The 24,961-nt window shown below is 44.5% G+C and overlaps 1 protein-coding gene across 5 annotated transcripts in view; it reads left to right on the forward strand.

Annotated features, from left to right (window-relative positions):
• Positions 1–24,677, forward strand: part of SLC38A1 (solute carrier family 38 member 1) — a 41,951-nt gene extending 17,274 nt beyond the window's left edge. For 4 of the 5 annotated variants that reach the window (XM_065688942.1, XM_065688774.1, XM_065688854.1 and 1 more), the window contains 13 exons: positions 5–120; positions 5,119–5,192; positions 6,812–6,904; positions 7,217–7,298; positions 8,348–8,430; positions 9,334–9,392; positions 9,525–9,650; positions 11,849–11,928; positions 13,066–13,166; positions 16,332–16,450; positions 17,010–17,151; positions 17,260–17,357; positions 18,384–24,677. In XM_065688942.1, the coding sequence (XP_065545014.1) occupies positions 5–120; positions 5,119–5,192; positions 6,812–6,904; positions 7,217–7,298; positions 8,348–8,430; positions 9,334–9,392; positions 9,525–9,650; positions 11,849–11,928; positions 13,066–13,166; positions 16,332–16,450; positions 17,010–17,151; positions 17,260–17,357; positions 18,384–18,482 (1,272 nt within the window). In that variant the 3' untranslated portion in view covers positions 18,483–24,677. The remainder of the gene's footprint in view (positions 1–4; positions 121–5,118; positions 5,193–6,811; positions 6,905–7,216; positions 7,299–8,347; positions 8,431–9,333; positions 9,393–9,524; positions 9,651–11,848; positions 11,929–13,065; positions 13,167–16,331; positions 16,451–17,009; positions 17,152–17,259; positions 17,358–18,383) is intronic. The other variant, XR_010614773.1, reaches the window with a different exon arrangement.
• The last annotated feature ends 284 nt before the right edge of the window (positions 24,678–24,961 follow it).

The raw sequence follows: 24,961 nt of genomic DNA on the forward strand, positions 1-24,961 counted from the left end.
CCAGATTCCAGGAACTACTTCTCTGGGGATGTCTGTCTTCAACCTCAGCAATGCGATTATGGGCAGTGGGATTTTGGGTCTCGCTTTTGCCTTGGCCAACACAGGAATTCTCCTTTTTTTGTAAGTAGTTGTGTGGTGAGTAGCTGATCCCGGTGCAGTTTCACTGCATTCAGAGAACATGTGTGCTGCCATCAAGTGGAGGGATTTACACTCCATCTGTAATCAAATATAACATTTGAGCCTGAAAGTGTTAGCTACAAGTTTGGGACTTCTTTTAGTCAAATCTCTTTTGGGGAAAAGCTACTACTTGTAATGCTAGAGCAGATCAAGTCCATGTTATTTTCTACCTGAGCCTAGCCAGGGATTTTTCCTATGGTCCATAAGCTACACATACATCAGAAATACTCAGTAAGTAGTAGTTGCAGTTGGACAGTACCTAGTTCTTAGTCACGTCACAGGATCTCCAGAGCTTTCATCAAAGCATGATGCAATAACTACTTTTTTGAAACCAAGAAAAAGAATGAAAGATTGTTTATATTCGTTTCTATGTTCCATATAATATTTTCATCTCACTCCCACGGTTTCTTCAGTTTCTTATGTGAGAGTCTTTGAGAACAAGCATAAACATAGCCAAGATTTTAGTATAAAAAAGAATTGAGGTAGAGTACTTAACTCCAGCAAAAAAGAGGCATTCTGTAAAGGCGAATTGTGTAGTTTACGAATGAAATGTTGCCAGTGGATGAGTACGATGGTGTTGTTCGGTGTTATTCTGGATCGCAGTATGATACATTCATTGTGAAAAGTGATTGTTAAGAAATCCATTGGGAACTGTGTGCAGGTTGCAATGATAAATGTTCATTGAGGGAAGAAATGCAGTTATTTACAATCTTTGAGAAGTGTTCAACACAGTTATTGAGTTTATAATTACTCTTATGAGCTGTCATTTCTTGAATGCCAAATCTAAAAACCTAGAACTTTTGTTTTCTTCAGGGTTTGGGAAATATGAGCCCTGTATATAGCGGAGTAGATGGCCAAAGTGGTACATATAGCCATCTGCTCTGGGGTTTTGTGCCCGGACAGCTACATCCGTGCTGCTAGCTTACAGTTTGCTGTGGTTGGGTAACATCCAGGAATAATCCAAGGCCTTAATCCATTTACATTAAGAATGTACAAAGTCTCATAATCATGGTGTCACTAAGCTAGGCTATAAAGTAGCTGGACTCTAATTTAGGTCTTTCTTATGCAAAGCAGCTGAGTTGGTTTTATTTTTGCTGCTTTCTCTTACCCAGTGCACTAACCTGTGTGAGATATTCCCTGTGATGCTCTGACAAGCACACACAGACCGGCGGTGGCAAGAACTGCTGTCACCAGGAAATAAAAGTTCTTTCTTTTCAGCCATGTTACCTCTTCTGTGATAATAGTGTCTCAGCCAAGGAGCACCCTCAGCTTCTCTTTCCTGCTTCAGTTTTCTGTAAAATCTCACCCCCGTCTCATTCTTGCAGCAGTTTTTCTTGAGAGTGAAGTGAAATGTGAAACGTGTTTGCTCTAAAGGATGTAAAAGGCAGTTTCTTTCAAGTGAAATAGATCAGACCAGTGATGCGAACACCAGAGGAACTTCTAACATCGTGTGATGGTGACTGGGCTCCTCTTGGGCTGAGTAGTGAGTGTGTAGATCTGTACCACCACATTGTTCAAAAAACTGCCAACCCTGAATGTAGAGATTTTATACAGTAAAGAACAGCATTATTGTCCACAGAATTAACTGTGTGTATTTAAAAATAGATAATTGTTTTTGTTAGCTTTGTAATGCCTTTAGATCTGTTTGCCTGGAGGTAGACCAGCCCGCTGAGATCAAAGGTGAGGAAGCTAGCAGGACCTAACTGACCCTTTGAAGCCTGAGGATACAGGATCCCAATGTGGTGTCTGCAGTAATGCATGAAAGTTGTACTCTTTTAAATGTTCTTTTATCATGTGACAATCTCAAGAGTTACAACTAGTCCACTAGTGGTAGATTTTTTTCTCACATTTAGTCTATCTTTCTCATAAATATATCGTTCTGTTGTCACTATCGCAGGTAGATCTTAGAACCATTTCTGCATTACAAGTGATTAAAGATAGAGTCCTAGCAGTACTTTCATTTCTGCACATTAGAAAACACTTAATTCATTGTTCTTGAGTAGCACAGATGGGGAAGGTTTCTGTGTTGCTTTGTCTAGTATTGGCTTGCACCATCCTTGAAAAGTAGAGGTGGAAAAATTAAAGGAGCATTTTCAGCACTAACAAAGCGTACCCAGCCTCATTTCCTCTCACACCTTTTAGGCTCCTGCAGTGTGAAGCATGCGCTGCCATGAATACCTGGATCTGTTCAGATCCTATACTCCTGGCAAAAGACATGCAAAATAAATATGGCAATGAGTATATACTCTCACGTCCTATTTGCATAACCTGGTGCCATAGCAAAGTGTCATGATTTCTAGGCAAAACAAATGTGGTAGGAACTTAATCCCAGTGCTGTTGATATCTACACCCTAGCCAAAGAAGAGCATCGTTTCCCGTATGCAGAAGGAGGGAAAGCTTCGCTGCAGAACGATGGCGTGAAAGGCTTGGGAGGTTGGGGATAGGCCAGGCCAGGCAGGGATGGCAGGAGCACTCCTTGCTGCCTGTGGTTTCATCTTGGAGAGCCAGGACCAGAGTGATGGATCGTGCTGCAGAGACATATGGTCCAGCTGAGTGCAAATCAGCCTGCCATGCCATGGCACTGCACATGGTCTGAAAAGCCCTGCTGAGGCACAGGACCTTGTTAGATGAGGTGCAGCATGAGACTACAACCAAAGTTTCACACTGCATTCTGCGGCTGCTTCTGCTAGGGTTGGCTGGAAGCAGCCGTAATGCCACAGCCAACTCCTCCAGAGGTGTAGGGCAGACCAGACCCTCTGCAAGGCTGCGCAGTGGCAAATGCCGTGCTCTTCCACGCTGTTCTGTACCCCATACCTTGTGTGGTTCAGAGCTGTTCTGTGCAATAGGGCAGGTGACCGCACAAGCCTCACAGGTCTTCTGCCTCTAAAGCCTGGGACTGAACAAGAATAATATGGCAGTTGGTAATACAGCAGCTGGGAGCAAACAACAGTGCCATTGCAGAACAGTTTGTTCTTCACAGCACTGTATGAATCCCCTGCCCTAAACTGTTTATTCTGGATCTGCTGGGAGGAGGTGAGTTTTGTGTGTGCTGTTCTCTTGCATAGCTGCCAGCACTTCTTTAAAGGCAGGCAGAATGAAAAGTACAGGAGTGCTTTTGGGCCTGCAGTGCGAGCTCCCCTGCTTCTGTTTTGAGTTTGTGCAGAGCGAGTGGCATGGACATTATCATTCCTTTCCAAGGGGTGGTTCTGGCACGAATATTCCTGCCCATACCACAGCCCTAACACAAACAAGTTTTTTATACAGCGCTAATAGAAATGCCAAGTGTCCCTGCAAGAACCCTATGGGGAGCTAGGGACAACAGATCAGATAAATACCTGGCTGCTTGGGAGTGTTATTTTTACCGCTGCAGAGGCTCCGTGAGCTCAGTGCCTGAAAACCGGAGTTTTTAATGTTGAAGTAAACTCGGTGCTGGCATGCGGAGCAGGAGCCATTTGGGGCTGGAGTGAGTCAGCCCAGCACAGAGCATAGGGGAGCTGTGAGCACCATGCCTGCAGGCAGGCAGGGGTGTAACAGCTCTGTGGGGACACGAGAAATGAAGCAGAGTGACCTCAGCCAGTGCAGTCTCCCTTCCCTTCTCCACCTTCTGGAGGAGAAACACCCTTTGGGCTGTACAAAGAGTGTGTTGTTACTGTCAACCATCGCTCTTTGTTGGCAAAAGAGCAGTTCCTCCTATCGCCTCTTTATGTTTCTCCCTTCTCTGGCCCCATGAAACTTGTGGGTCATTATTTGGCTCTAAAGTATTTCTAGTCTAAGATAATAAAAAAGTGGGGGGAGGAGGCTTCTTATCCTGTTCTTTCGTATGAAAAAGATGTGTTGCTGCCTATCTGTAGCAGCAGCTTGTTTTCTGTTAAATCTTAGGCTTGTTTTTCTTGGTGTCCTGAGAGTAGTTGTCATAATAAAGAGAGGAATTGCCAACAGATTGTCTGAATGCTCTTCACACACATCATGAAAACATCATCAGGTCTTTGTGTGTCAGAGTGCTGGAGAGGAAAGCACACATGGTGCTTGGCTCCAAGACACAGAGCAATGAGCAAATGTGGTTTTATGCACTTAGCCCCCGGCACTGACTAATTATCATTTGTGCCAGCAAGTTCCCTGCACAAACAGTTTGGTCATTACTTCCTCCAGTTCCTCTACATGAAGTCAAATTGTGGATCACAGCAGACCAGGAGTGGCATCAGTGAGGGAACACCAGTTGCCACCTGGACAAAGGATAAGCCTTTGGTTTCTGCCTTTATTCCCAAGGGAAGCCAGATGAGCTGTAACTCCCCTCCTCTTCCCCCTGCTTGTGCACTGGGAGGCACATAAAAAGCTATTTAGGCACCCTTTTGATAGCACATGAAACATGCCCTGGAACGGGTGCTTCCATTTGGTTTGGAAGTTCTTAAATAGATGACTTTGGATGAAGCCTTGTGTGGGATGGTTTAGTGTGAGGTGTCCCTGTCCATGGCAGGGGGGTTGGAACTAGATGATCTTGAGGTCCTTTCCAACCCTAACTGTTCTATGATTCTATGATTCTGACTTTCCTTCTAAATTTTTACCTGCCTCCAGAAAAAAAAAAGCTTTAGAGTAGGTGGTGAGGGACATATCGAGCTCATCCCTGCTCTGACTGAATCTTAATTCCTATCTGATAAGACATCTTTATTCCTGCTTCTTTCAGTATGGGGAGATATAACTCACCGACAGGCTGCTCTGCTGTCTGACATGGTTGAATCCCTCTGCATGCAGGTCTTTCTGCCTGCACTGTGGTGTGGTAAAACTGCGAACACTATGTGAATCACATGTATTTTTAGGGCTTTTTGCATTGTCAGAAGAGAGAAAAAAAAGATCTTGGAATCAATGGGAATATGACCTGACATGAAATACTGCAGTGTTAGAGCTCAGCTCTTACAGTAAGCTTTATTTTCCATTCTTTTGTAGGCTGCTCTTGGTTTCAGTGACATTGCTGTCTATTTATTCAATACATCTCCTGTTGGTGTGTTCAAAGGAAACAGGTAATTTAAGATGTTATTATACTCTTTCAGTAGACTTGTAAAGAACAAGAGATAAAAAGTGCTCATAAAAGGCCGGGTGATGTGTGTAAGATGGAATTTCCATTGCTTTGCTGACACAATGGAAAAGCCTAACACATTTTGGGTCAGAAGTCCAGAATTAACAAGAATTTATGACACGTCAATGGAGAACAGCGTGTGACCATCACTACAGAGGGAAAAACTTACTATAACGAGTGGATTTTGCTACCATGAAATGTTGTCTTCAGTGAGCTAGAAAGAACAGCTCGCAGTTTCTTTGCATTACAAAACCAATTGCGAATGAAATGTGATGAATCTTTGCCTATGGTGAAGCGTACCTGGAAATACAGTTTGTCCTTAATGGTTAGCGTGAAATTCGTGATAAGACTTCGTGGTATAGTGGGAGGTTTCCTACAACATAAAAGGGAACTGTTCCTCCAGAGAGAAGTGTATCTGTAGGCAAAATATATTCTAAGCACAGAAATAGGAAGTAACCTACAGCGTTACGTGTCACTGTGCTCAGAAATCTGGGAGACACTTCCCTTGGGAAACCGTATCTGAAGCTAGACTTTTAAAATTATCTGTGCACGAGAGCACTGCAATATTTTACTATGTAATTTGGACACACATGAGTTGCTGTAATAGCAGGTATTGCGCAGCATAGGTTGCAACAGCCTGTTTAAATTGGGTACATATGCCTAATTGTGGACATTAATGCCCTCTTAGTTCTCAGAATTTAAACCCTGTTTCTATGCTGCTGTTACATTTAAGCTCGAACCTTCTGTTTATACAAGTTTCGAAGCAGAAATGTCAGCTGTAAGGAAATATGGAGAAAACCAAACAATGGGATGCATTTTAGAAATCATCGTTACAGCCCAGCATCTGCAATATTTCTCTCTTTCTGTTCTCATCTTCACAGTGTCCAGTCTTTTTCTCAGCCTAAATCACAGCGAAGCAGAAAAACATTTAAGACAGACTAGTTAATAGAGCGGTTTCTCAGGCTTGACAGATACTGAAAAGTTTTAGTTATAATTTACACCTCTCCCTGCTCTTACCGAAAACATACCACACTGAGAATTTGCACGTTAGGGCTTCCTCATTACAAGTTGTAAATCATCCTGTAAACAGTGGCTGCCCTCATTTGGGTCATTTAGTCAAAGCAAGCAAATTGCAGTTACTGTGTCTGCTTTGGCCAAGCTGCCAGTGCTGACTTGTGGATCCTACTGTACCAAGTTCTGTCTGGAGGGGAGGCTTTCTGCGTCACTGTCATTGGGGGTGCAAACCTAATATCCCCAGATGGGGATACCAGAACTTAACATGTTACTGAGGTATAGACAGACTCATTAAAGGGGTGTAAAAGCTTCACTAAGAGCTTCAGTTTCAAAAGTGCCTGGTAGCCAATGATAACATTTACAGACGTCAAGACAACATTCCTACATAAGTTTCAGCCCTAGTAATTACAAGAGAGCTCCCTATTTACTTGCAAAAGGCAGATATGGCTGCACAGATGGGTGGGTTGCTGAAAAGGAAGCATAAGAGTTTCAACCCAGCAGCTGTCACCAGTGTGTTTGTTACCTTTCTCCTCCATTCTTTAAATGCAGGCTGCATGGTGTATGAAAAGCTGGGTGAGCAAGTCTTCGGTACCCCAGGGAAAATGCTTGTCTTCGGATCTACATCTCTCCAGAACATTGGAGGTAAAGGAGATGAGGGACATTGAAAAACAAAACCCAGACATGTCTTCATTTTACAGCTACCAACCAGTCAGGTTCCTCCTTCTCTCAGTGACGTCTTGGGATCTTCATGCTCCTCAATATCGGTGTGGCTAACACTTTGCATGCAGCCTTTTAAATATGCTGTATTACTGGATGATCAGTAGTTTATGGTCAATTATAGTCTGGGTCTTCTGTCATCAGACACTGCTGTGAGAAAAGGTTCAGGATGCTTCTCTGTACTTGTTCCACAAAATATCTTACCTGTTTTCTAAACTGACTTTCTTCTTCCTCCAGCAATGTTGAGCTATCTCTTCATAGTCAAAAATGAGCTGCCTTCTGCCATAAACTTTCTAATGGGAAAAGAAGAAAATTTTTCGTAAGTTGAATTAATTTTGATGGTTATGTTATAGGATTTAATGCTGTGTAGGTAAGTTGAAGCATATGTTTATAAAAGCTTTTAGGTATGGGATACTCTTTAGATTTGTCCAAGTAGATTTTCATAGGAATATCTCAGGGGATTAATAAAAATCAAAACAAGTCTGGGAAGGAAAAGAGGATGACTAGGAAATGGAACGTGAAGTCATCAATAGTCACTCTCTTTGCACACCAGATATCCTGTAGAATGGTGGTCTATACAATCCTGTTATCATAGGATCCAATCTTTTAGAGTTAGGCTTCACCTTAAGATATTGGAAACAATGCATGTTTAAGATATCTTGCATTTCCCTGTGTCCTTAGCATCTTACAGAATTTTGCCTCTGAAGCACTGTCTATAGTATGAAATTCTCAGTACTAACATATGACAACAGCAGAATATTATACATAGGTTTCTGGTACTTACCACTCCATGACATTTACCAGCTTCTTTAATAAGAGGGGTGGTAAATATTCTTTGCACTGGGTTATATGGTGTGCTGTAGTACACAAGAAGAAAGCAGAGATCCCATTCCTCAGGCCTCCGTACTATTTGGACCAAGCAGTGGAAATAGGTCATACAGGATGTCACTGACACTGTCCCTTCTCCGCTTTCCAGCAGGATTCAAAGCACTTGGCTAGGAGATAAATGCTCGGGCTGGCTAGTGCATGCCAGCCTGAAGGAGCCTGGCAGGGTGGTTTGTATCAGGCTAGGGAGGGTGGTGGTCTGCCTCACAGTCCTGCTTACTGATCTCAGCAGTAGGGTCACATTTTCCCTGGTGACTATGAAAATCTGCCATACCTGAGTCAGAGCAGTGCCATGCTCTAAGGCCTGGATACTTAATGAGTCTACAGAGCTTAGCTGGGCCCCCATCTCTCCTTTTGTAGGAGCTTGTAGGGTAAGGAGACCAGAGGTAGTTCTGTAACTGCAGCAAAGAGGCTGACTGAGTGTGAGAAAAACCAAAGAGAGTTTCAGGTGTGCTCATGGGTTCTTTCAATTCTTTTACACAGGGCATGGTACGTGGATGGGCGGATTCTTGTTGTCGCAGTGACGTTTGGTATAATTCTGCCTTTATGTCTCCTTAAGAATTTAGGTAAGATGAAAATGTCATTGTGGGAATAAAATAAAGGAGCCCAGACATCATGCCACTGGCAGCCACACTGGCAGCTCAACTATAATGAAAAATAAATGCTGTCATGGTAATCTTAGCAGCCACCCTGGTCCAGGAATAAGCTGTGTTTAAGCATCTTGGAACAAGTAAGCCTAAATTGTCACAGTGGTTGAACTCGGTATAGACCAGCTTCCTCCGTACAGCTGTGGAAGTTTATTTCTAAGGTTACAGTTAAGAGGGTCTTCATTTCATAAAGCAGTTCTGTTTTATGTGTGCCCTGTAAAAATAAGTTCACAAGTTGTGAGATTACAAAGAATAACTTAGGTTTCTATCAGCATCGAGATTTTTAGTGGTGAGGTTAATTGGAGGTGCTGGGCTTGGAAGATGTGTATCAAGGATTGCATTTTCCGATGTGATCGAGTCCACAGAGATGCCAGGAGGTACGCAATGTACTTTTTAAGACCATGTAACAAGTTTTGGCACTGAAGTCCTGTTGGGATCTTCCTTCCCAGAAAATAACCCACATTCAGCTGACGTGGCTTGTATCAGGGAATCTGGGTCACATTCTGATTGCAGTTGCGCATTTTCAGGTTTCTTTCAATTATCACAGGCCCTTTCAAAAGTAAAAGTAGTTAAACTGACGTAAAGGTGACCCTCGGGAGGTCAAACCAGTCGGAGAAAAGCTCGGGTCAGTCTGAAAGCCACAAGGCTTGAGATATGGGAGACTCCCACCCTGACAGCACATGGATTAGTCCTGCCTAGAAGCTCACGATACATATTAAATGTATAACACATTCAGACTTCATGAAGCAGCAGAAAGAATTAAAACCCAAGATATGGGTAAAGAAAATAATTTTGATGAGATTTCCTTTTCATTTCTTTCAGGGTATCTTGGCTATACCAGTGGATTTTCATTAAGCTGCATGGTATTTTTCCTGGTAGTGGTAAGTTCAGCTTGCTTTCTTCATTGGATGACAGTCAGTTGATAGAGTACTCACAATTTCCCTCATGTTTTGATTTTAGTTTGCTTTTTATTATTATTTCTAGCAATTAACTGTCTTCCACTCTTATTCTAGGTTATTTACAAGAAGTTTCAAATTCCCTGTGGTGGAGTGGAGCTAAATGCAACATCATCTAGCCTATCAAATAGCTCAGCATATGACAATATGTGTAAGCCAAAGTATGTTATCTTTAATTCCAAGGTATGTTTCTTTTTATAATACTTATTCTTAATTCACGTAACATATGCACCTATACCTCGTGTTCTTAGTCTGCTCAGCATCACGCTGGGCCTGATTCTCCATGCTTCCACTCGTGCTTCTTGCCCGGTCTTAAGGAGATGCCATGTTGAACATCCCTCCTTGCCGCCTGGCTCTGCTCTGGTAGTAGATGTGCCAAGGCTGTGAGCCCAAGCTACCACCAGACAACTAATGCTTTCTTTGGGAGAGTTTTCCTTTCCACTGCTTCTCACTCTCCCTGCTGGAACTGCTCCTTTATGTTGTAGTAGAGCAGAGGCTGAGTAAGCCATTCCTGCGTCCAAAGCCCAGAAGTAATCCCTCTGTCCTTCTGCAGACAAACCACTCCTTTGTGACAGGGTGCATGTTTCTGTAGACATACAGTGAACTGGATTGCAAAAAGGATATAGCTGAAAGCTAATCCAGCAGAAATTTGATTGCCTTTCAGCTGGGTGCTTTCCTCCATCACCACACAGCTGCAGGAAAAGCTGTGCCAAGGGAATGTGAAACAGCAACTGGCTGTAGCTGGGGGAGCAGGAGGATTGCTCCTGCTAGCTCTGCCAGGGCGCAGTGCTCATTAAACAGCACCTTATCCAGCAGGGCAGGTCCCCAGGGTGCTGCAGGCACATCCGTAGGGAATGCACACATATAGCATATGCATGCAAAGTTTATTGTTTTCTAAATTAATCCTACCAGCTTCAGTTGAAGAAGCCAACCCAAGCACTTTTCTTTAGTTAGGGGTAGCAATGAGCCCAGATGCAGTGTGATGGACTAGGAATTAGTTAACCTGGAGTGCAATAGCAGCTTAGGTGTAGGTATATAGCTACATTGCCTACGTATGTATATACAGCCTGTACTATATACTATATATGTATACATAGTCTTCTACAGTGTCAGCATTTGACTTGGAGTCAGTGGAGGCACATGGGGAGTACCAGTTCGCCTGAACTGGGTGTGCTTGAGCTGAACTCTAGGGATTTGCCCCTGGCGGCAGCAGTTCGCCAGTCATTTGAGCGACTTTGGTGTGTGAGAGGAGACGGTTTCACAGAATCAGAGGGTGGCTGATGTTAGCAGGGACCTCTGGAGGGCCATCATCTGGTCCAAACTCCCTGCCCAAGCAGGACTGCCTAGAGCCGGTTGTCCAGTACCACAACCAGGCAACTTCTGAGCATCCTCACGGAGCATGCTATGAGTGAGGGAGAGGAGGCAGCACAGGCCTGGATGAGGCAGGATGGCTGGAAAGTGACCGGCGTATTTACTGGATGTGTCCGGCCTGGGGCAGACCCCAGGATGGCTTCTGTGGGAAGGGGATGCCTGTGACCAGCACGAGAGGGCTGGGTGGCGCTGCATGTAGGGATGGACTCATTTTGTCCTTGCAGGAGGACCTGTTTTTCATGCGATCTGTGTTCATACCCATTCCCAGGGGAGAATGGAAGTGCTTGGGCACTGAGATCATTTGTGAAACTTGGCTGTGTGCTGAGGACTGAAACCCACTCAGGTTTTTGGTGGAGAAGGGGGTGAGGTCCCCCCCAGAGGCCTCCTGCACTTCCTGGTGACGTAACGGTCTCTCTCTTTCCCCAAGGAAAAGCATGCTCCCTCCACAGCCCTCCTAGCCCTTTTGTTGGCCTGGGGAATGAAGGGACTCAGTCTGGTACCTTGAAATATCCATTTATTTGTAAGTTCTGCATTCCTGTTCTCTTTTCTTACAGTCTGGATATGGGCTTCCTCTTCAGGACTTCAGCCTTAGCGCCACGGGTGCGCGCCCCTCTCCATGCCAAGGCAGGGTAGCGTGGCGGTGACCCGCCATACGTCCCTTGGACGCGTGACACTGTTCTAGTAGCGCTGGCAGTAGCTGGGCAGGGAAACCCATCCCAGGGAGCAAAGCCAGCGGCCGCGTGGCATCCAGCGCTGCGCTCTGCGAGCAGACTCAGCACTGTGCTGGCGCGACCAAGGAGAAGGCTTTGTCCTCCCGTTGAGAGCGCGCTGCTTTCCATGCTTCATTAAACACGCGCCAATTGACAGGTCTTCCGCCTCCTCTGAAGGCTCTCAGCGTTGGGTTGAAGAGTCCAGAGAGGCGGCCGCTGAGGTAGTTGAACACGGATTGTGTCTTCACGCCACTGGGGGAGATGCTTCTTAACTTGTTCTCTGAAATTCTCTCTGAACAGACCGTGTACGCTTTGCCCACCATTGCTTTTGCGTTTGTGTGCCACCCGTCAGTCCTCCCGATTTACAGCGAACTTAAAGAGTAAGCCTTCCTCTTCTTTTATTTCCCCCACTTAATTGTTTTGAACTGCTTTAGGTGGAAAAATTTAGCGCAGAGGTGCTCTGAGTCATTGCTGCCATTCACAGATATGCTTTAGTAACACCCGACAAGCCAACAAGCGTGGCTGTCAGATAGGAAATCTGGCCCGCAGGCGTGCCGCTGGGCCGTCAGGGAGGGAGCCTGAGCATAATGCAATACTTTGGGAGTTTTCTCTGGAAGTACACGGCAGCCTGGCGGGGAGAGCCAAGTCGTGCCGCTTGTTATTTGGCACTGGAGAGAGGCGTGTGTTCAGCTGATGGTGTTTGTTCCAGTGCAACTAAAAATGTGTTGTGGTAGCAGGAAAAACAAAGTGCTTTCAGCCTCCCCTGTACTAAAAGACCTTTGCCGGGACGGCTGTCTCACTGACACCTGCACTAGGCAGGGCTGTGGGCACCTGGCAGCTGGCCCTGCTGTGACACTGCTGGTGGCACCAGGGGAGAGGTTGGGTCAGTCAGACCCGTGGATGCTCTCAGGTCCCAGCCACTTGCTGAATGGAGTGTCAGGTGTCTTCAGCAGGTTCCCAGGTGCCTATTTAGGGCATCCCTGTGGGAATTTAAGTCAGGTTTAGGTACTGGAGAGTGAATATTTCAGAACAAATATCTAAAAATGAAATGTTTGCTTTAACCTATTTTATGGGTCCACAGTGGTCTGCATACGTTCATGATTTGCTCCCCATAGGGACACAAACATTGCTCTGCAAACATTCAGAGTGTGTTTCAATCCCCTCTGTATAATTTTACTTCTACTTGATTTTGAGCTGTTTATTTAATTACTGAAGTGTTCAAGGGCCATCCCTCTCTAATCAGCTTCACTCTTCACTGTTTAGGCGGGTATGGCCTGGGAGCAGAGCCACAGAGTGGACTCGCCATCTCTTGACTTAAGCCCCAAGGAGGGTCCATTTCCCCAGGCCTTCTCTTTCTTGTGCAGCTGTCAATGAATTCCTGTTTTAAATGAAAATGCATTCAGAAGTCTCTCCAGAATTACTACATTTATGCAGAGGCTTAATAAATTTTTAAACAGCTATTGAAAAACCCAGCCTAGCCATTTTTATGTGTTCTCTTTCTTTTCTTCTTTCTCCAGCCGTTCACAGAAAAAAATGCAGTTGGTTTCAAATATCTCATTTTTTGCCATGTTTATGATGTACTTTATGACTGCCATATTTGGCTATTTGACTTTCTACGGTAAGTATGCAGTTCTTTACTGATGGAAGTAGAAAGGGAATACATGTGAAATCAATAGCGTATCCCAGCTGGAAAGAAAAGTCCCATCTACTTGCATTAAAATACTCACTCAGATAGTTTTCCTTAAGGTTTTCATACTGGAGGTACAAATCTTTTCCTCCTTTTCCCCTATAGATGAAAAGCACAAGTGAAAGTATTATTTGCAAAAGGCATATTCAGAACATGAGGGAGAGATTGGTTTAACAGTATTGGGGATTAGCTGGGCCCCACTAAGATTTTCATTCTGAGGTCCTCACCTGAATGTTGTGTACACTGGAAGTGATTGAAGCGTGGCATATCTGCGTAAAATGAGACAGATCTGAGAGCAGGTCCTAGGAAATGAGCATCAAATCAGCCGTCACAGCTTTTTTATGGCCTTATTGATGCTTTTATCATAGAGGTGAAGGACCAAATGTTTTCCCTGCGTCCCTAGAGCTGACCCCTCCAAGCCTTGATTAAATAAACTGGCAGTGAAGATGGGGAAGCTTTGAGAGTTGTCCCAGCTCAGCTGCCATAGGATGGTTATTTCAGTGTTTGAGACTTGCACCCTCTCTCTTTTCATGCATATCAAGCCATAAAAAAATTACGTCGTATCACTAAAGGATACAACATGTATGCCCTAAAGGCAAAAGTATTAAGTAAAGCAGGGTAAAATATGAGTGTTGCCCAGGAAGCTACTCCCATGTCCCAGTATAACAGGAATGTTGAAAAGTAGTGTCTTTTTTCCGTGAGCCATGAAGGGGTTACAAGACAGATGACAAAGCTGATGTTTGCCTTTTACCTCAGAGTCACCAATAGGTCATCAGTCTTCTCCACCCTATTCCAAGTAACCTTTTTTTATGATCTCCTCATTCATGATACCCTTCCTTGTGAGCCACGTATTGCAAGAGAAAGAAAATAAGCAAGTATGAAATGTGGCATTTTTTTCTCCCCAAAGGTGTATCTATCTCATCTTTGTTTTCTCTCATTCTGATGATGGGGCCTTGAGTCTGCATGCGTTGAAGTAACTCGAGGTCACCTGTTCTAACTTTCCCAATACAACCGCAAACCCTCTCCAAGTGACAACCACAACAGCCGTTCTCATCCAACTGCTCCCATCTAACACGTTTCCGTAGAACCGCATCAAATTAGCAGCCCCGGGGAGCAAGTGGGTGTAAATCAGCACGGACCCCTTCGCTTTGGCAGGGAGGAGATTCTGATGTGATTGCCCCAGGGATCTGAGGAGGCAGATCCGTGGCGCTCCTCTCTGGGAATCTCCCACACCCCTCAAGGACGAGGGTCTGGAGTCCATGGAGGAGGTAGGGGCTGCGTCCTTCTGGCCCTCCCGAGGGGGAATGGCGGAGGAATCCCTGGGTGTCTCGTGTGCCTCTCCCCATGTCAGGCGTCCCCGCTTCCCAGCACCAAGAGCCTGCGGGTGGAAGCTGTGCGGCTCTGCTGCGGCTTCTGCAGTGGTCATTGCCATGGCAGGCAGCAAAGAACACACTGAGGGAATACAGAATTCTCCGCTTTGATCCTTCTTCCCCTTTAGACTGACGAGACCTTACCTTTCATATGTTCACTTACAGTTTTCTAACCCTCTTCTCTACCCTTACCTGGGTAAGAACATTTTTTATTGTGGCCATTTCTTCTTTACACCAATAGTACTTGTCTGTTTGCTGTGTTCTCGAAAGTGTTGCAGTGATGACTATATTTACATTGCAGAATTACAGAAAAGAGGTGTTTTTCTTCCCCTAAAAGGTCACAGTGTGGTTGGGCTCTGTGGTGTATCTAGCTGAAAGGAAAACAGACCTTCAACTGTAAGCCTTGCCCTTCACTTCCTACCTGGCTGCAGTCCGTGAGCGGTACAGAAGTTGCAGTCTGTGCTTACAGGAGCAGAGTAAGCTCTGTGTTGCAGAAGCTGTGCATGTGCCCGGCTTGAAAACCCCACTCCTAATCTGCAGGGAGGTGGGAGAGTGTTTTCTTTCTCCTGGTGGGGATTCAAGCACTGTGTAGGTGGTGTTGACCTGTGTAGGTGGCGTTGACCTCTCACCAGAAGGGTGTCCTGGGGGGAGCACAGGCATTTCACCGCAGGACAGATCCCTCTGCCTCCAGGAATACATGAGGTTTGCCAAGTGCCAAAGATTTTAAATCAGACGTGGCTGCCGAGTTCACTTTAAGGGCTTTGCTTTAGGAGCTGTTACGTTTTACCAGCAGCTTTCTAAGATTAGCAGTCAGAAACAAAACATGAGCCTAAAACGGGGCAGCGAGTATGTTTTGTGGTGTGCTTAACAGCCGCCCCCTTAGGTTATTGCTCCTAGATATCTGAAAGTTGCAAAGCAAACACGTAGGGCCCTCAGCAACTTGGTTTTCCTGTTGGTTAGCACACACAGAACCATTCTGCGCTATTTACCGCAGCTGCAAGGAGCCATTTTTGCAGGAGGCTGTGTTAAAACACTGCCAGTGCCTGCACATTAGGCACCCCCTGTGATTTGTCTTGGCTGCTGGGGCCGAGCTGCAGGCACTGCTGGGGGGTGGCAGGTTCAAGAGAAGAAACCATCAGGGCAGCCCTCGGAGGAGCTGCTGAGGGATTTGAGTGCAAATGTCAGAGCATCCCACTGAGAGCTGACCCCAGATAGGCTTTGTTCTTGGCTGAGAACAGGGGCACTGCTTTTCACTGGAGGTTTATTTGCTGTTTAGATTAATTTAGCTCAAAACCTTGTGGTTTATATTAAGTTCAGCAGTTGCAGTGCATGTGGTTATTTTTATATCATTTGAAACTTAAAAAGCCCACAGAACTAATTAGAAATAGCTTATTTCACTTATTTTTTCATGTATGTATATATGTAAGCAAGCTTTTGTGTATGTCTCACTGTTGTCTTTCCTACAGTGAAAATTACCTTAGACTTAGGCATGTGCTGTCTTGAATTAAGATGCATTCCTAAATCAGGCCTCCAAAGGATTAATCTGGAATAATGGGATCACTGGGATTTGGTTCAAAGCGCTGTTTTAACTCAAGAATGTTTCATTCCATACTCTTTGTTCGCAGATAAATCACTTGTTTTTCAAGAAGGCTGTTGTTAAGCAATGATTTTTGTGAGCAGATTGCCTGTTTGCTAGCACACACTTACCTTGCTGTCTTTCCCATAGACGCTGTGCAGTCAGATCTGCTTCACAAGTACCAGAGCAAAGATGACATCCTCATCCTGACCGTGCGCTTGGCTGTGATCGTTGCGGTGATACTCACAGTGCCGGTGCTGTTTTTCACTGTAAGTAAAGAAGCTCCACACGGTTTGGCAGTCGGTAACAGCTGTACGCGGGTGCGTTACTTCAAACCACAGATCAGCAGTTGCTGAGACAGTGATGTGACAGCTACAGAAGGAGCCTGAGCCTGGATCAGTCTTTTCCCACACCAGACTCCCACCAGCTTCAGGAGAAGTTCTCCCTGCAGGAAACAAATTAATCGCTTTTTGGTCTTACATCTGTTTTAAATTGAATCCACAAGTGCCTTCTTTTACTCCACATGACTTCACTGGAGAAGGCTCAGAGGTGAAGTTCATTTTTAAGAGCAGAAGGATCCCAAAGGCATGTTGGAAAGAGAGGAATATCCTGCTGCAGATGCACATATACCTATAGTTTGAAATACCACATTGATTTTAAGGATTTTGTCAAAGGATGTTACATCAGAGACCCCAGAATTTCTGACAGGTCTATGCAGCACTTGTTGGCACATGAAGAACCTGTTAAAATAAACAGGGCAAGCTTTGAATTGGCTCATAGAATATTTCTGACAGAGAACTGTTTCTCTCTCTCTCTCTCTTCCTGCAGGTGCGTTCATCATTGTTTGAGCTGGCTAGAAAAACAAAATTTGACTTATGCCGCCATGTTCTGGTTACTGTTGTTCTTTTGGTTATCATCAACCTGCTAGTCATTTTTATCCCAACCATGAAGGATATTTTCGGAGTTGTAGGTACAGTATCCCGGTTTTGTACTACTACTAAAAGTCTGTTGCTAATCAGCAACACAGTAATTAGCTGTGGCAGACAGCTAACAAGACTCATGTATTTGAATTTTGCAGGGGTCACTTCTGCCAACATGCTGATTTTCATTCTTCCTTCATCGTTGTATTTAAAAATTAAACAGCAGGATGGATCAAAGTTGACTCAGAGGATTTGGGTATGCATTCCTTTCCCATCAGCACAACTCCTTCATCTTGTCATTGCTTGTAACGTGCTAGGTGCAAAGCGTGCCTAATCTGAACATATGTGTGAGCTGGTTGACGTTACTTTCCCTCCTTACTTCAGTCAGTTGGCACCTGTGCTTCTTGCCCTTCCCCTTTGCTCACCCTGCAGGTCTCCTTGCAAGGGGCCATACCACGCCGTGCACCTTGTGTTCTGGGGGACCCTGCCCTGTGGGGCAAGGGGCTCTCTCCCTAGCTGGCAAGCTGCAGCTGTAGCTGTCAGCAGGGTGCAGATACCCTTCCAGCCCACTTCAGCAAACCTTTCAGCCCAGCAGCCTTCCTCCGTTTCTGTGTGCTGATCCAGAAAGCGTGCAAAGCACTCTGTGGTATTCCACATGGTTTTAATGGACCTCAGTCAGACCTATGGTGCTTCCAGCAGAAGCAGCCAGCTGAAATGCTCACCCTCTGGCATGCATGAGCAAATGGGAATGGCCTGGGAAAGATTTCTTATGAGTCCCAGAAGGAGCTGTAGCTGAAAAGATGCAACACTCCTGTGTATTCCCAGTCTAACAGTGTGCACTGGAAGCATTGTAAAGTCAGACCTTCCTGCTCTGAGCAGACAGTCATGTCTCACTTGTGGATCCATCCACGGACTCCAAGACAAAAGGGCTGAACTTCAGTGGGCACATACTGGACACGTATTGGACTCTTCTAGTGGGAAGAGTATATGTATTTCTGTGAGGCTTTGCAAAGAGCAGAACAATCTCACTTAATTCTCTTCAGGGATGATCAGTGTTTAAGAAGTGAATTGAAGGGAGAAAAGAATTGGTTTTGGTGTTCAGCGAGTAATTATTAATGGTGCTAATCTCTTTAATTATCTATGGGTCTTGTCTCTACCAGAAGTGCTATCGCATTTTAGCTGATAGCTTTGATACCACACCTTGTAAATCTCCTTAAGTTAACATAGTTGAATTAATTGTCTTTTCGTGTAATTCATTAATTTTCTCTCCTTTTTGTTGCAGGCTTCTCTGTTCTTGGCACTGGGGATATTGTTTTCCCTAGTGAGCATTCCCTTGGTCATCTATGACTGGGTACAATCACGAGGCACTGAAGGCCACTGAAGTTCACCTCCTGAAGACACCCCTGTTTGCTACACACCAAAATCGCAACCATCCGTTCTGTTATCTATCCCATCTTTTGTGAGTTCACTCAAATCAAATCCAAATAATGATTATCCAGTACTGAAAATACTGTTAGAAAACAGACCTGTTTTCCTATCACTCTGTCCCCTAGTACTGCATTATCAGCGCTGAGTCTGTGTTAATTGTTTGTAAGACTGTACCAGAGCACTGCTCATAGGAATTCATCACAGTTAATGTGTTTCCCCTCTTCCACCCATGAATTGCTTTGTTCCTTGGTTATCCTTAGCCCTTCAGCCATAAGCTCTGCTCTTTTAGAGCAGCAGTGCCTGTTGTTATCAATCCCAACTGGAGTGATGTCCATTCACACCCTTTCCCTTCTGTCTTTTAGCCAGAGCTCTGCTCTCCAACTGTACCCTTCCGATTTTTCAGTTCGTTGGTTTGTTCTGTTGCTGTTTCATGCACCATTTGCCTCACTGGATAAAGTGTAGCATTCTGGATATGTGCACAAAAAGCATTATGAGAGCATAAATGAGCGTTTTATAAGCGTAGGTCCTAAATTTGGGGCTTCTTTCTGATGTTCTGGTGGGGAAACCAGCCCCAGGGCTTGGCCCTTTTGTGGTTTTGAGAAACAGACCCATATGTGTGTGTGTGTGTCTCGTAATGGGGTGCAGGGAGCAGAAGAAAGATGGCCAGCAAGACATTCGCTTGGCACACTTCAGTGGAAGCCTGACCAGAACTAGACTTTACCCCAAACCATGAGTACTTGAGCCTGATGAGAAGCAGATGCTCGGATATTTCCATAGGAAGTCTGTGCTTTCTTCAGCAATAAGCTGTTTACTGATGCCCCACATCCCTCAGAAAAAAAGAGACAAGCTCCAGTTTTATCAAAACCTACGCATTTAATCATACCTCATGTCTTTTCCATTCTGAGATTCATGTGTACATACCTTATTGAGAGGCTTCTCCATTGTGTCTTACCCTCCTCCCACTGAAGTCAGTGGGGTTTCTGACAGCAGTGGGAGCAGGATTTGACTCACCCTGCCAAACTGCTGGATTTCTAATGGAAATTGAAATCTGTAACATTTCTTTAAAAAAAAAAAGAAACAGAAACACTTTTTATACTTAAAACGTTTCATTTACATTTCTCATTGATTCTCCATAACAGTTAAAGACAAGACATTCAATTACTACTAGCAGGAACACTGTAACTTGCATCTGTTGTCCACAAAATAAGCATTTGCCTAATGCCTTATAGCTGGTGTAGAGAACTACTTGTAGAGACTCAAATGCTAAGCAGGTGATTGTTACCCATCCTGAGCAGACATCTTCTGTTAGTGCACTGCCAGCAGCATAAACGTGTTCATTTTGTGTCATTCACCATGTGAGCTAAAAAGCGTCTCAAAATACAAACCCAGCTCCCACGGAAAGAACCGATGGCTAAAGGGAGCCCTGCTTCATGCCTGAGGGCAGAGTGATGCCCTCGGAATGCTCGAGCCATACCTGCCAGTGTGCAGTGACCCTCTTGTTCCCAGTAGCTGGTTCATTGCTGACTCCCGTTGTTAACTGTGGAAGGAGACTGTCATCAGGTGTGGGGAACCTGTCATTGCAGCTCGCTCTTTTTAAGGTTAGGGATGAAGAATTTGGGATCCTGGGACTTCTGTGAGCTGTTGAATTGCCTCAGTTGCCATGCCTTGTTCTGCATGGCCTGAAGTCACTGAGAGACCACAGAGCACTTCTCAGGACCTTGAAAGTTGGCTTCTAAGGGTAACATCCAGAGAGGTTAGTTTGGGGCTTTCTTTGGAATTTGGGCATTGAGATGCAGAGTGTTCATGCTGCAGAAACTAAGCCTAATAAACCCAACTTGTAGATCTGTACCTCAGCTTAGGCAGCGAGGTGCCCAGCTCTGCTGGTACTCCACTGTGATCCAGAAATAAGGCGGAGCGGACTCCACAGGTTGACCAAGTCCTTGGAGTAGCCCAGCAGCAAGAACAAAACTGGAATCCTCCTTCCTTGGAGCAAGGTGACCTGTTAGACTGCAGAGTGCAGATTCTCCCTCCTGACGCTCAGACCTTCACTGACAGGCTCCCAGCAAGGTCTCCAGTGCGCCATCCCTCCTCCCAGGTATCCCACAGCCCAGCATTTAACACACAAACCGCTGGGCTACCTGGGACCCCTGGGCTAAGGTCCTGAGCTTTCCTGCAGCTGGTTTCCAATTGCCTGTGATGGTGCGTGTCATCAGTTCTCTCTGTGCTGGCTCTTTATGAGACTGATCCCTGCCCTTATTCACAGAGAGGTCCATGCCACAGCCTATGAGGCCAGGTATTCAAGCTCTGGAGAGAAGAAAGCTCCTGAGGGAAGAACCTGTGCTTGGTTCCCATCTCCTTGCAGCTCATTCCAGACATCTTGCTAGCTCAGGATGTAAGTTTGTGGCTCCCCTCTTGCAGGCATCCAACACTCCCTGGTCACTGCAGCAGGAGCCCGGCATCTCACTCTGTTCTCTGACTCAGCTTGCTGGGGTCACATTTCAGGTTTTGAGGTGCCTTATAATCTCTCTGGATCTTACCCTGAAAAACCTAACTCAGACCTGAGAAGGCTTTACAGTGTTATCCTCAAGATGCTCCAGGCTTTCCTGCTTTCCTCCCCTCTTCCTCCTTCTACTACTGATTTATGAGCAGAACAGCTCTGTGCATCAGGGGGTTGTGAGAGAGAAGATCCTGGGAGCAACTCTCAAGTAGCCGGGTATGAGCTAGAGGTCTGATCTGCTGCATCGGGTCCCAGCAAGGTCACAACTGCAACATCTCCCTCCCGGAATACCCCAGGTGGTCCATAGACCCTGTTTAAAATACCAGCCATTGAGCTTTGGCACCCAGCTTCCTTCGACTTGAAGGGCTGTTTGGTGACTGATTGCTCCTTGCATCTTCCCAAATTTCCTCCATCATTATCCCTCTCTCTCTGCTATTCTGCCTTCTCCTTTTTCCCTGTTTATTTGTGTATGGGAGTTTTACTGGATAAATAGGGAGATGAATGAGCTGGGTGTGTGCATAGAGTGAAATTACCCAAGTTACTGGACTATCAAAGTATATCTTAGATACTGAAAAATAGACACCCAAAATATCGAGTCTTTAAACAGACTTTGTTTCTGGGTCTCTGAAAAAAAAAAAAAAAAACAAAAAAAAAGAGGGAATTTTGCTGAGACTGATTTACTGGCATCATATTTATAGATATTTATGGAAAAGAATCATGTGTTTATTGATGTCTGTGGTAATGAACGTGAAATAACGTGCTTTTTGTTTTCTCATCAGGTTTATACATTCTTAACAGAATGCAATAGACCCTGCTGTAACTGTCAACATCAGTGATGGATGACAATATTTGTATGAGGTTATCTGTAAAATGTACTGCTGTTATTCAGTTCATTTGGAATAGTGAACTTGTAGCCAACGATGTACGAGTCCCACATTTTAGCTAGGATTTTAAGAGCACAGTGAAATGCTGTAGGAGTTTCTCTTGTTAAATTAATAGGATCCAGAGTACCGTATCTACTTAGTAGGTGGTAGCATGCTTTCTTTTCATAGAGAGTTTATCACTATTGTGAGCACTGCAAATGTCATAGACTGGATGGAAAATTGCTCTTAATAACTACAACAAAATAGTTTTTAATTCTCATTTGCGTACTAGCAGCAATTCAGTGGTAAGGAACAAGGAAGGACTAATTAGAAGCAGGGGCTCCTAATAAGATCACAGGTGTTAATCCTACACTTAAAAGATGGCCTTGCTGCCTCTCCTAGTCCACAGCACATTGCAAAGAAAATAGTCATGAGCTTAAAGCACCTTGACGGTTGCAGAATACAGCTGCCCTTCTCTGTCCGATGACAAACACACCTAGTAAGTAAAACACAGAAAATGGTTATTTGGGAACAACATCTCGGGAGCAGTGACCTCTCTGGGTGATGCTTGCTCCTGGTCAGAGGGGCCAGTGCCAAATCCATGTGCTGGCACAGACCTGTTAGGGCTGAGATGGGCTGAGTGGTGCTCGCCACAGGGCAGAGCAGCCGGTCTCACCCTGCAAGGTCAGGGATTGGGATGCCCATCCACTCCTGAGGGCTGCTTTCCTGAGCCACATACCAACCCACAGCTTCTGCTCCGTCTGCGACAGGTCATGTGCAAATGCAGGTTGGATGATACATAGGTTGAGTCTGTACATCTGCCTTACAATGCGTGAGCACCACAGCTCTCTCTGATATCAAGTATTAACAGTAACAATTAATGGTATCTGTAGCTTATCTTTAAATGAATAAGTTTCTTTGCTTGAACCTTACATTAAGGCTAAAGAGCATCTTGGTCAAAACAAAACTCTTTCCATGTGCTGGTATCCCACCTCCAGTCCTACCGTCCCACCCCAGTGCCTGCAGGAGAAAGGCACAGCAGAATGTACTCAGCTCTATCAGCAGCTCCACAAGATGCTTTATTGCCTGGCGCCAAGGTGCTTTCTTAAACAATTCCCCAGAGCCCTTGGCATCAGGACATCCTTATTTCCTATAACTTACACAAAGAATGTTTTATTTGTATCTAATGTAAGGATTTCTGTAACAAACTGTGAAAAAAAAAAAAAAAGAAAAGAAAATGAATTAATAAAAAGTACAGGGCTGGAAAGGTCTAGAATTCACAAATTGTACACATGCCTGTGTTACTGAAGACAAATCTATGCAGTTGTGTTGTATTGTAGGAAGTTCCATTTTTATGTACATATATATATTGTAAATAAATAGGATGCTGTATATTTTTGCAGTTGTTTATCCCCTCTGATATACAAGTGTTGAGATAGGCTCTGCATATTACAAATAATTTTAATAGAAATGCAAATACTTTAGCTTCTGAATTAGCAAAATGTGTATCCTTTCCTTTTTCCCAAGAGATCACATGTTAAATCCTAAACTTGAAGTTATAATTACATCACTAATGTAACAAGAGAAATAAAAGCTCCAATGAAATTGTCAGGATTAATTCCAGTGCACGACTCCCTGTTTTCTCAACAGCAAGTTAGCCAGTCTTCCTGCTGGGTAAAATACCTCCCTTGTAAAGGGCCCCTTCGGTACCCAGGTACCTCTTACCTCTTCAGCTGAGGTTAATTGGTAGTAAAGTACTGAAAAGGCTTTATGAAGAAGCCAGACCAAACTGCAGCCAGCAGTTTGACCCAGCTTTATGCCATGTTGTATCCAGGCGTGTATTTAACCGACTCGTACAAACAGAAGTCAGGGCAGGACTTCTGCATTTCCATTTTCAGCCACCAGAAATGCCTGTAGTCCAGGAAAAAAAAGTACTACAAGCCAGGGGTGGACAGAGGCCAGGGAAGTTTGTGCCATTTCTAGCCCACTCCCTTCCTGCAGAGTCCTGTGGCTGCTCCTCTGCTGCAGACCCAGGCACGTGGCTTTCACACAACCACAACACCAGCACCTGAGGATGACAAGAGCATCCCCAGCCAGGGATTGCTGGAGCATCCTACACGATGAACAGGCAGAGGCCAGTATTTTGGCTGTGGGATAGCTGCGTGTCCAGGGATGAGTATGATGGGAGGGGATGGTTGTGTATGTCCTGAGAGTGCCTCTGTCAAGAGCCTTGCATAGACTTCCTCGCTGGTAAAGCACAGAAAAATGTTTTTTTCAGGATTGATGAAATACGGAGGTTGAGAAATGCATCTTAAAATAATCGTATGTTTTTTCCACGTTTATATTATGATCTTTGATGAAAATGAAACTTAAAATACTGTTTGCTTTTACTGTGAGCATAAGTTTGAGGGAAAAAAAACCCATATGTGGTCACTTCTACAGAGCTTTTCAAATGAATACAAGTGTATGTTTTGTTTTCGGTGTTATAGCCAACAAAATATAAACTGTAAAGTTATTTTTCCACAATACTTGAACTTTGACTTGTTTATAGAAATCTGTTTTTAGTGTCCCAAGGTATGTTAAGGTTCACCCAGATCCAATATAAACAGTACTGTTTGAATGATGTATGCTTGATGCGAGCTCATCTCTAATAGATTGTTGAAGTGAGTCATTGGTAATATTTTGCTCCTGCTAACATCACCATACTTTGTGCTGCTCATATCCAAATAAACGATGCAGGTTTTCAGTTTCTGTGTGTAAATAAAAAATAAAATTTAAAAAAAAAGTATTCAGGTCTATGATCTGTTACCTCTATAGTTTTAAACATCAAAACTGTGATCTAAACTAATGTTGGGGCCATACTCATTCTTTCAAAGGGATGACTATATATTATAATGCCTTAAACAGCATGAGCTTCCTGCTGTTATGCAAGTATTGAGGGCATGCAGCTCTTGCAGAGGCAAATAATAGACCTGGTGCAGTATATAGCACAAATCATCCATAGGTGGCTATGAAGCAGTAATGTAGAGTTTCTGAAACAGAGGGACCTGAAGCTGGCGTGTGTGGTCACCG

Source organism: Lathamus discolor, chromosome 1 (assembly GCF_037157495.1).
Source record: "Lathamus discolor isolate bLatDis1 chromosome 1, bLatDis1.hap1, whole genome shotgun sequence".
NCBI classification, from domain to species: domain Eukaryota; kingdom Metazoa; phylum Chordata; class Aves; order Psittaciformes; family Psittacidae; genus Lathamus; species Lathamus discolor.